The 12,398-nt window shown below is 34.3% G+C and overlaps 1 protein-coding gene across 2 annotated transcripts in view; it reads left to right on the forward strand.

The window, feature by feature from the left end:
• Positions 1 to 12,398, forward strand: part of LOC146164326 (glucosidase 2 subunit beta-like) — a 34,705-nt gene that overhangs the window by 3,869 nt on the left and 18,438 nt on the right. For both annotated transcript variants that reach the window (XM_083381357.1, XM_083381358.1), the window contains exons 2-5: positions 360 to 521; positions 4,041 to 4,139; positions 7,347 to 7,474; positions 10,755 to 10,969. In XM_083381357.1, coding sequence (XP_083237483.1) covers positions 360 to 521; positions 4,041 to 4,139; positions 7,347 to 7,474; positions 10,755 to 10,969 — 604 coding nt within the window. The remainder of the gene's footprint in view (positions 1 to 359; positions 522 to 4,040; positions 4,140 to 7,346; positions 7,475 to 10,754; positions 10,970 to 12,398) is intronic.

Here is a 12,398-nt window from a genome sequence, read left to right on the forward strand (position 1 = left end):
TTTGTAGATTGTCTAAAATTTCTTAAACCAATCAAAGTCTGAAAATTCATAGCAGATGTACAAAAACAATTGCGGATTAGAGAAAAAAGCGCTTTTGATAGCATATTCTAAAAATAAAACCTGACGATGGTGCTTTGTACTTTTATGCTGAAATTATTTTTCTAAACAGCTGCCAAGATTTATTGTACAAATCACTTAAATGCCACAAATATATTTTCAATGATGTTTTATGGGTTTCAAGCATGTTAATCTCCCTTTCAGCTTTGGTGCATCATTTTAAAACTTTTTATGCAGTCTTTCAAAAATTGATATGTGTACATTTTAAGTTCAACAAACATTTATTTTTTATTTTTTTTTAGAAAAAAGTTTGTACAATCCATCAAATGATTTTACTTGTTTTGACGGAAGTAATACTATAAACTTTAATTTGGTGAATGATGACTACTGTGACTGCCGCGATGGGTCTGATGAACCTGGGACATCTGCATGTCCCAATGGATCATTTTATTGCACAAATTCAGGTAATCATCCATAAAGGTGTCAAGTTTTACAATAAAGAAAACGCGTGCAAAGAAACAATAAGAAAACAATTAGTGATAACGTTTTGCCTCTAGTTATTGAGCAAGTGCTTGAAGCATGTCAAGAAGAACTTGCTGAAGGACTAGAGGCAAAACATTATCGCTAATTATTTTCTTATCATTTCCTTGCTTGCGTTTTTTCTTCCTTTTTTTCCTTTGTGTGTTTTCCATATTTTGTACGATCATTCCATGTCATTCAGCCTGACGAAGGCGACTTGCATAGGTTGCCGAAATGTTGGTAAAAATTAGAATTACCAGGGGAGCTGTTTTTGTTTTTGATTAATAATACTCTTCCGGTACCAACAGTTTATACGGTGTTTGTTATTTTATCTACTTTACCCTTGCGAATATATACCTAACAATCTTAATGCACAATGGGCAATAAGATCTTTGCAGGCAAACAAAATGTCATGGTTTCACATGCAGATAAGGGGAGTAGCAAAGGTATTTTGCACACCAACATTTATTCCCCAAAAAATAGGAACTTTAATTAAGGACACCGGGTGGTACTGCAAGTTACAACCCAACACCGAACAAATATATACATATTCTGCTTAAGAAGAGATGATGTGTATTTGTTGCACATTTCCATTTGTTACACAGCACCTTGAATCAACAGGTTATCAAAATTGCACAAGGTTTATATGCCACTACAGCCGATTGTGTAACTTGTTGGCAGCCTAACAAATACTCCACCAGAATTATTTCACCACTGGTCGGCAACGCTGACTGAACCATCTGGAACTCCACTGAGTTTGCAGTAGGCTTTAAGAAGGGTTTTACATGTTTGTGTTATGTTTTGCCAATCAGTGGGTTAAAATACAAGAGTTTGTAAACCGACCAACATGGATACAAATAGGATCTTGCACTATATCATATTAACCACCTAGCCACAAACATGCGGTTGTACATGCCTTCAAAAGCGAGCCAGGCGCCGCACAAGCGACCTGATGAACCTTGTCAATAAATTGCCGCAATTGTATGCAGCTTTATGTCGCAATAGGTAATCAAAATGAATGCTCAAAGAATCTGGACAGAAAGCATTATTATATCTTTTAGTAATAATAAATTTATCGAAAGATATCCAAACAGGCGTTACAGCACTTTTTTTATTTTAGTGGAAATAAGACCCTGGGTAGTATGCATTATTCACCTAAAGACCCAGTTAATATGTTTAATACAAAGGGTGTGGTGTAGTTTTTACCATCCATAATGTTTTGAAGTTTATATTGGTGGAATAGGGTATTTATTTAATATTACAGGAAAAACACCAATGGGGTGTCCGGCAATGTGATGCATCAAAATCAGTGTTGTCCAGTCATGCAACGAGTCAATGTAATGACATCAACTTGGGAGGCGCAATAATATCGCTGTGGCTTTTAAATTTATATGCAATACATGATCATGATGATACAATGAACATCAAGTGCAATGCATTTCTTACACCTGCTTATCCTTTTTTGTCCAGTAACTGCCATTAGAAAGTTGCAGCCTTCAGATAGCATCAGGGTTGGGATTTTGCACTCTCCTGCAGCGAGTGCAATTCGCTTGGCTGTGTGCTTAATGACACTCATTTGCTTTAAATATTCATCTGCAACAAATTATATTTAACTCTAAGACAGAAGGCCAATTATTTTATTAAATGGCGTACAATACACTTTTTAGCAACTACAACAAGGTATTAAACAAATGCATCACACTTGGTAAAAAGGTTTCTGCGTTTAATGGAACATGAAAGTTATTTTGCTAAGCATTTTATTTCTTTAATAATTTTGCAAAATCCACCTGGATTTTGTGTGCTTAAACAAAATGAAACAATCCATCACCCTGGGCCCCTCATCAATATGACATAAATACATCTGTTGAAAAGGATAGTAAAAAACATAAATAAAAAATCTTGCCTATACTGTATTTTTTTTCATATTTTTTCCCTATACTGTCTTTTCATATATGTTAGTAAAACCAGATAGAATGGTGGTGAAAAGGGATGTTCAAAGTAGAATCCCAAGGTAGTCTAGAATAGTAGGTTTCGAATCTAGAATAACGAACCCAGAACATCTAATCCTTATGGAATATGTTGAGGAAATTTTACCAATTATGAATATTTGGCATCTGTATGACAACATAACAATTTAAAGAACATCATTTTATTTGAAATAAATAAATATTATTGTCTACCATAAAAATTTGTTGCAGTGCAAAACATATAGTTCTTCTAAAAGCTTTCCAGTAAGCCTTGAACGTAGCTTAAAATGAACGTTCTGATGACGCAGAGGAGGCTGGTATTGCAAGGTATATTTTGGCAATTTGTTTTTGGTGTGGCATTTCATTTTTGTTGACATGCCACCATTCTAAAATGTCTCACCGGCTCTTTACAGACTTTCGCTATGGCATATTGTGCCACATATTTTCTTTCATTATCATAGTTTCACTCATCACTGCACTTGCAATGGAAACATACTTCTCTTTCTTCTTCGTCAAAACTATGTCTATGCTTCTCAACCGCAATGACAACAAGGCGATACAGATTTCCTTAGCACGAACCCGAAACGTTAAACTACAAAATCAGCGTTTTTTAACACTACCAAGTCCAACCGCGCGGTCAGTCAAAATACGACACACGACATTCTGAAAAACACAATTAGGAATGAAATTGATGTAGCACCAATGCAAAGCGAAACGTTAAATTGCGAAGTCAGCATATTTTATGACTTCCATGAGTCAAAATATGTCACACACAGCCTTCTGAAAAGCGCTCTTTGAAACAAAATTTATATCAGTTCCAATTCCCCGATATATAAGATTCAAATTCAAAGTGGATTGGATCTGATTTTCTAGTTTGAACATCCCTAATGGTCACATCTCCCTTTAAATTTGCTGTTGACCAGTGAATACAAATACAAGATTGTTGCCAAAATCCTATTTAGATTCTCTTTGAATATTCCTATTGACGTCACTTGCCTGATACGCTTCGTAATTGTTTTTTGTCTTTTTTAAAGAAATAAATTGTTTTTTCTGTTTGGAAGAAAATGGCTTCCTTTCTTTTGTGTATGACAAAGCCTCTTGCTTAAAAAGGAGCTGTGTAGTGCACATTGCTCAATCTCACTTATGCAACAAACTTCCAGGGGTCCAGGATACAAACGAAACCTAATAAAATTAGAGATACCATGCCGGAAACATACCGAAATTAAATAGTATCCTTAGTTGAGTAAAATTTATTTACTGATGTTTGTATGAAATGTGTTAGTATACTATTAATGTATTGTATTAGTATGCTATTAAATGTCCAGTGTTGCCTAAAAGGATGCTTAGTGTTAAACATGGGCTATGCTACAATTAATTGTGTTTGTTCGGTGATGCGGAAAATCTAAAACCTAATGTATAACTACAAAGTTAAGCAGGTCAAATTGAACTACTTAAGGCAGATGTAACTATTTAAAAAAATATTACTTGTATTATTAGGTTACCGTTCTTCTACCATTCCATCTTCTCGCGTTAATGATGGAATTTGTGACTGTTGTGACGGAAGCGATGAATGGAATCTATTTACTACATGTGCAAGTAATCTGATATAAATACAACACTAGTTAAATAATGTTTTGTTAAAATCTCTCAAAGCTGTATACACCCTAAAGTAAAATGTCATTTTCCATTACCTTATGTAAAGTATAAATGAAGTCTGTACCTAAACTTCCCACTTCGCAGTATTTAAAAGTAGTAACATTGAAATGATTCTTGTATAATCTAAGTTGTTTGCAAAATGAACACTTTTAAGTTATGTTATGTACACCAAATCAGTTCAGCAAAAAGTAAAGTCTCAGTTCCAAGTCCATGACATGGCAAGTTTTATAAGAAACTAGTTTATTGACAATTCAGTATTTTAAAGTTTTGTTGAGATAAACTCTAATCTGTTAGCATGGTTTAAACCAGGGGCAGGCGTGCCAGAAGTGGCACGCGAGATGATTTTACAGGACACGCCAAATGATTTAACGCGCACGTTATATCACCTTAAGAAAGTGCAACCATTGCACCACTATCCAATTATTAACATTATTATTACATCACTAACACTAGGGCTAACTAAATGATTGCACACAATTGCAGTTGAATCTTCAGTGTTTGTGTCACAATTTAGTGTCTTAACAGTTGTATTTAACATTATGTTTTGTAGGCGTTAAACTTGTTTTCAACTAACTGTTCGTATTACGTCACAGTACCCTAAAAAAGCGATGTTTACTGCGTTAAAATAGGGTAGGGGTCGGGAACCTTTTTAGCTAAGGGAGCCATATACTTTAAATATTCTTGGTTGTATTTCCATGAGAGCCATATAGTACTTTTTTAACATCTAGTTATGAGTTGGCAAAAAATAGTAAATTGAACAGGGCCGTTTATTTAGTTCTCTTTTATAGAACAGAACATGCTATGCACCAAAAGTTTGCGCAACTTTAATTCTGTTAAAGAATAGGGCCTTTTGGATATTAAGAGATTCCATAAAAAATACCAAAGCGCAATACCAAATTTTGAAACTGATAAGGCAGAAAACTGTAAATTTTTAAGGTGGAATAGTAGGTGGTGGCATATTTTCTATGACCCTTATGAGTGAATTGCTGAATATTCATCTTATTTTAGTTATGTAAATCAGTAAAATAAGGCTATAAATAGAGTCTAAGCCTGACTCGGGACTCAATGAAATTGCTCATTTGGTCGGAGTCCTGTTTTAACCGACTTCGCAGCCCTGGTTGCCAATGCAAAACATAACATAGAAAAATGTTTGGTATGCGAGTTGTTGATATTTTGAAATTATTCATGACCTGGCACACTGTTACGAAAGGTTGCCGACCCCTGGTTTAAACAATCTTCAATTCGGTGTAAATGCTTTTAACAAGAGATGACATTGTACCAAAGCCGTCACTTTTTAGTTTCAAGTCATTTGTTTGTATCACCAACGATGGAACCTATAGAATGCAAATTTTCCATCATTACATTTGTTTTGCAACAATATATGCTGTAGTGTCATAGGCATATTATAAAAATTGTCAGCATCTAGGCCACATTAATTGCTTAGTTTTAAGGATTGACTCAGATTTGGTTAAGGACTTCTTTATAATGTTTTTTTTAATTATCTTGTCTATCTTTTTTCAACATATATGGCTAAAAACACTCTGACACTATTACAACATAAAGTTTAAAATGTGTCACCAAGAAGAACATCAAATTAGCTTGCAACTTTTTTGGTCTTGCCCAACCAGTGTTCCCGCTAAGCTCATTTTTTGCGAATTTACCCAAAATTTTGGGCACTTGCGCACTTTTTTTCACAGAAGTGCATTGTCCAAGACTTCAAAATCTAAAAGTTTGACTTTTCCATCCTTTTGATGCCCTAATTGTCGTAGACCTTTTTGCTTAGAACTGCACTAATTTCTGACGGAAGGTAGTTTAGTAACTGTGAAAATTGGTTCGTGATTTTGATTAGTTCTCAGTGTCTATAGGCTCTTTTAACTCATACTTGCATCGTTTACGACAGATTTGGGCTTAGTTTGTCAGAAGAAGGTAGTAGTACAGTTGATATGGATCTAAGTTGTGCCATTCTTCCCAGTAACTGGAATTTTTTGCGATACGTGCAAATCTTTTGTTTTACAACTTTCTTTTGTCCTAATTTGGAGATATATTTTAGCTCAAGGTATCTGTGTTTAATAGCTCTATATGTTTTGTGTTATAGGAAAGTACTTGCTTTATATGAAAAACCTCGCGTCGTAATAGCCTTAAACTTTTTTTAACAAAATTATTGCAATTATCTGTGATATGCTTTTATTTGCAAAAAGCAACTTTTCATGCTGTTTTTTATAGCTTAAAAGGTTAGGATTGTCTGAAGGAGAAAAAATCAATGTTGCGTGTTGTTTCAACTAAAGAAGTAGGTTAAATTTATGTCCACATAAACAAGAAAGACGCGAGGGCGAAATCTTATTTTAATTCAAGTTATCAACTTAAGAAAAATACGTGACCCGTTTAAAAGTTAAAAATGCTTACAGCTAAAACCGCTGCACTATGTGCGATAATTACCCTGACCATTGGGCGGTTACACGTCTCACAAACTACCAAGCGAAATAGCGTCTCAAGCGAGAACAATACTGCATTTTTATGTCTGTGTGAAATTAATTACTTAAGATTATTGCGACGCCTATCCATTGCAACGAAAACATCCGTCCGAGCAAGTCAAAAATAATTACAGATTATATTTAAAAAACAGAAATAAGTAAAGAGAGAAAAAAAAAGGTCTTCCGCGTATCTCATTTTGGCACTTTTTTGGTTGGAAATTTTGGGCATTTGCGGACTTATTTTCGGCTTGTGCGCAATATTTTGAGCACCTGTGCACATGGTAAAAAATTAAAGGAAACAGTATGCCCAACCCTTTTGCAAAGAACCGCCAGTGATGTTGACAATGGATAAAAAGGCAACTGCCCCCCAAAAACTAGGTACAAAGTGAGTTCAAATAAGAAAATTGGCTGCTTGACCTAAGTTTACCTGATTAAAAATGTATGCATACACTTGAGTATATAGTATACCTGGTTAAAGAGCGCTGATCTAGTTAATCATATTGATTGTTTCTTAGTTTTGTAGCGAAGTTGTTTTTATTTACCGGGTCAAGTTAAGACTAAGCAGTGACACGCCAAAACATGACACAAATACAATAAAAAAGGCAAAAAAAATGGTGTGTCATCTTCACAGTGTATTACAATTCGCATTCCAAAGTAACACTTTTATGCTATACAGATACATGTTATGAACTAAGAAATATTGAAATGGAGGAAACCAAAAAGGCTAAAGAAGAATCCATGAAGGGTATGTTGCTTAAGCAAGATTATGCAAAAATTGGCCAAGAAAAGCGATTGGAAAGAGAGGTAAAATTAGTTTTTTTTTTCATTTTGACCTTATTTAGTTCTATATGAACTACATCTTACTTTTTTGGTTGCTTTGTTTATTGAAACTCATAGCTGTAACTAAATTTCATAAAGCAGCTTTATCACATTTTATTCACTTTTTATCCCTCTTCATTATTTAGCATGTGCTGTGTTATATTTAAGCCAGTGGTCGGCAAACTGTGGGCCGCAGAGCCATTTTCAGTGGGCCACAAGTAGGGATGCTCAAAGTAGAATATCGAATCCTTGGATTCGAATCCAGATCCAGATGGGATTCGAATCCAATTCTGCCGTTTATTTCGGGTAATTGGAACCGATATAATTTAATGTTTTACCGCGGATTGTTTGCGCCTAATTGCACAAACGTGTGCGGTAAGTTGGCTTGTCGCTGCGGCGACCAATTTATAGTGCTTGCTTTAATGTAACCTGGTAGTGCAGTGTCAGCGTTTTTTCGGACGACCAATTACCGCGTCTCGCGATAACGTTTGTCTAATAATTAAGTGTCAATCAAGCGTTATTGGGCGAGCCAGTAACTTTGTATTCTTTGCAGTACATTATTTGACTGCATAACAGATCAATTAGTCAAAAGAAGCACTAAGACCCAACAATGCTTTTAACAACTGTACCGAATTGCAAAAGAGTTCTGTGTGCAGTGTTGCATTGTACTCACTATAGGCAAAAATATAAGTTTTACAACAACCTGAACAGTGGACATGTATTACAGTTTACACAACTGCTTTAAATGACAGTTGTTAAGAATGTAAAACATTTTTTATTATAATGTACACATATTAGAAAATTGTTTGAGCGATTTATTGCTGTGATTGTGGGCCCTGTAGGGTAGAAAAAGATTAATCCATTCCTCAAACAAAATCGAGGTTAAATAATTTAATAAAAATATACTAGGATTCACTATTCTGGATTCGTTATTCTAGATTCGAAACCTATTATTCTAGAATACCTTGGTATTCTACTTTGAACATCCCTAGCCACCAGCTACTTTTAGTATTTTAGTTTTATCATGTGGCATATGTTTTTGGCATCATGGCACCGTGTAATATTTCACCTTCTTGGTGTCAAAAGCCTAACGCTGTGTGGACTTAAACTCCCTACAAAATGCAATTTCTACCAAAATATATATAGTTAAAGTAATTTTCTATTCAACAATGTAATGTGCTATTATAACGTGAGTAACATTTATCAAAAAACAACAAAGATTTCATGTGATATAGGTCTATGCATTTTTACGTTTCATGCAAACTTTTTATGTGATTGCTAGATGATATAGTGTTAATCTTTTATGCATTAAGTATATGTCTAACTCTAAGGTAAACTTTTGCCAACTGAAACCAAATAGAAGCAATTTTTTTGTGTGTTTGGTGTGATAAACTTTAGATTTAGTTGCATAATACCACACCGGTTTGTTCATCAACAACAAGTTTCCTAAGTTACTTCAACTGTGACATACTATGTAAAAAAAATATGTACTTTTATCAGTTTTACTTAAATCTATTGAACCCAAAGCCGATATTCTATGGTTGATTGCGTCGCGCAACTCACAACTTAACAGTCAAATTATACTATAAATTCCGTTATTTTGAGCAATATTTCATTCCTTTTACGTGCCATATGAACCACATATTCTTTTAAGAACGACAAAATGTAAAAAATGCTTGAGCTATAGCTAATCGAAATATATTTTACTACTCCCAAAATGATTTATGTTTTGTTATTTCTAAACTAGAGTAGTAAGTATCATTAAGCACAGTGGTTTTCAACCTTGTTCTGTTGAAAAAAATACTCATTTATTGATTTCATGCAGAAGGCAGCATTAAAGACATGCCTAGTGTTTCATTTTGGCATCAAGCTTGTGCTTTTTAACTGGTTGTATTAAACATCCCATGGTGTACCAGGTGTACCACTTTGAAGGGGTGTACTGGTACCGCAATACAATAAGCCTATGATCGGGTATCACAACAAATAAACAGGTTTATGACTGACTTGAGTCAATACATGGCACAACATGTGCCTGGCGCCCACCTGAATTGGCCCACTTGAATGTCATACTTGTCTATTTAACTAGAATTGCGACTATCATGATTGATTTTTAATTTTTTTTTAATTTACGTGCTTCAAACAGACAAACAATATAGTTTAGATGGAGGTGGATGGTCTCGTGCCCCCTGAATTTGCACACTTAAATGTCATTCTTGTCTGTTCAGGAATTGTGACTAATACGATTGATTTTTCAAGTCAATATAAATGTACTTAAGTTATCTCAATCACAGTAAAACTGCATATATAATGCAACAATTTCATGCTCAAAATTGTTGACTTTAAAAGCACTGCTTTTATTATTTCTGCCATGCTTAATTAAAACTTTTAGTTTTAATTCTAAAACACAAGTACCAAAATTGTATTATCCGGTTTATACTTATCCAGATGGGTGCATAAAAAACTTAAACTCGATCAACTCAATTGTGTAATCTGGGAGCTTCTGGTTTTGTCAATAGATTCTTTTGTCACATATTCATAATTATGCTGCCCTTTGCGTCTTTTTTACTGCACTTAATTTGTTATTACCTTAATCTCATTTACCTTGCTTAAAAAGTATGTCGGCCGAACTAAAACCCACTTGTTGGAAATGCTCACCGAGCAACTTGGAAAACGTTGGACTATACGACCAACAACAACCGAGATGCGCTCTTAAGGCACTATGCAGTATGCAGATCAACATACTGCCACACCACAAAAAAGCCTCACCTATACCAATGTCTTAATATTGTATTCGTACAAATGCCGCCAGTCAATCTTTTGGATATTTTTGAAATAAATATTAAAAAAATGATAATACCATGTGTGAGGTAATTTTTTGCTCTGGGCTTGTTTTAAATCTTTCCATCAGTGATTGCTTTGCGACACCGTTTGATAACCTGCTTATTAGTTGTGTGCTTTTCTCTTTCTTTCCGTTTTTTTCACGTTCTTGTTTGTGGTCATTTGCCAAGTTCTTGGTTTTGCATCTGACATATGCAGGTGTTTTAAGATTTTATACGCAAGCTAATATTTTTTAATTTTATTTTTTACTTTTTTACTACGATTATTTGAATTTTTACATGTTTGCTTTTTGTACAGAAACTGAAGATGCCTTATAGGCAAAATATATTTTTCTGTAAATTTAAAAAAAATATTTTATGTTTTATCTTTTTTTATAAACAGTCTTGGATCATGCCTTTTAATGCATATTACTTAAATATTGATGTAGGAGAAACTTAAAGCCCTTAAAATCAAATTGGCTGATGTTCAAGTTCAACAAAATCAACTTAAAGTTAAGAAAGAAACTCTTGAGGACCAGGAAAAAGAGGCTGTGGACAAGCACAAGCTAATTATGAAACAAAAAGAAGAACAACGAATACAGATTGAAAATTTGAGGAAGGGAGCAGAAGCATTTGCTGAAATAGACTTAAATAAGGATGCCAGGTGTGCCTATTTTGTTAAAATTTAAGCGGAAGCATTTTAAATCTAAATATATTGATTGGCTAATTTGGTTGTGTTTTAATCTTACTCTGTTAATTAAAACCTCATTAACTATAATTATAAATTAAATATATTTTTGTTAATGAAGTGTGAGCTAGAGGTTGTGTATCACTGACCTGCCTATTAACAAATACCTTAAACCACATCTAAATTGCCAATCAAAAGTATATTGAATTGCAAATTGCTAGCAACGATTATACATAATTTATATGTTAAAATACATTACAGAACACTTTTCAACCAAGTAATCTTTTAAAAACCTTCTATTTTCAGGAAAATTTTGCAAAATATGTAGTATTTTGGGTAAACAAAAAAAAAACAATAAGCTCGTATTAGCAATGACGATTGTCAGTTTTTGTAAAGCATGTCCACCGTTTTGAGATGAGGTGATCTCAGAGTATGGCGAGATTCTGACATGACCAACTGACCATGTTTGCCATACCACTGAAATAGGGTTTACAATTTTACCATTTTTTCTAAATATTATTTGATTTAAACCAGTGGTTCTTAACCTTTTTTCTGTCACGCCCCCCTTTTGTAATTGTTGTGGGTCTCGCGCCCCCCCGATATTTTATACCTATCATACAAAAAGCAACGTTTTTGTGTCGTTTTATTGTATAAACGTTAATGAAATACTTCAAACTGCTTTCTAGCAACTAAATTTTTGATGCGTGGTTTAAACTCAAATAGCGCACAACGTAGGTCTCCTTCAACTCTCAGTCTGTTCACATACTTGGTCTTGATGCCAACGAGAGCAGAAAATGCAGCTTCACAAAGATACATTGATCCAAATAAGGTCAAAATTCGAAGAGCCCGAGTTGAGATTAATGGGTAAACTGGTTGATAATTAGCCCAGAACGTCTCCAGTTCTAGTCCTATGAAGTCTATTTTGGCTGTAGAGTTAAAGTTCAACTCAAGAAATTCCTCTTTTCCTTCTACGAAAATATCTAACACTTCACATTGAAATGGGTGCTCGATAAACTTCCAGGTCTCTCGCTTTTCGTCTATATCTGGAAAGTATTTAAGAAATTCTGCTTTCAAGTCATGGAGGTGAGTTGATATTTGTTTCTTCAACTCACGGTTAATGTTGCCATCTGTGAGAGCAGAATCCAAGTTGCTGAAGCTTGCTAGGTTTCCTTGTTCAATTCGACTCTTCCAAAGGTCAAGTTATGCTATAAAAGCTTGAATGTGGTCATGATGCTTAACGATGTTGGTGTTTTTTCCTTGAAGCTTGAGGTTGAGCGTATTTAATGCTTCGAATATGTCCACAAGGTAAGCAAGTGCTACTTGAAAATCTATTGCAAGAAACTTGGCCAAATATTTAGACTTCTTTCGTGATGTTAAAAATATTGTTACATCTTCTTGTAATTCA

This window comes from Ascidiella aspersa, chromosome 2, assembly GCF_963924565.1.
Source record: "Ascidiella aspersa chromosome 2, kaAscAspe10.2, whole genome shotgun sequence".
Classification (NCBI taxonomy): Eukaryota; Metazoa; Chordata; class Ascidiacea; order Phlebobranchia; family Ascidiidae; genus Ascidiella; species Ascidiella aspersa.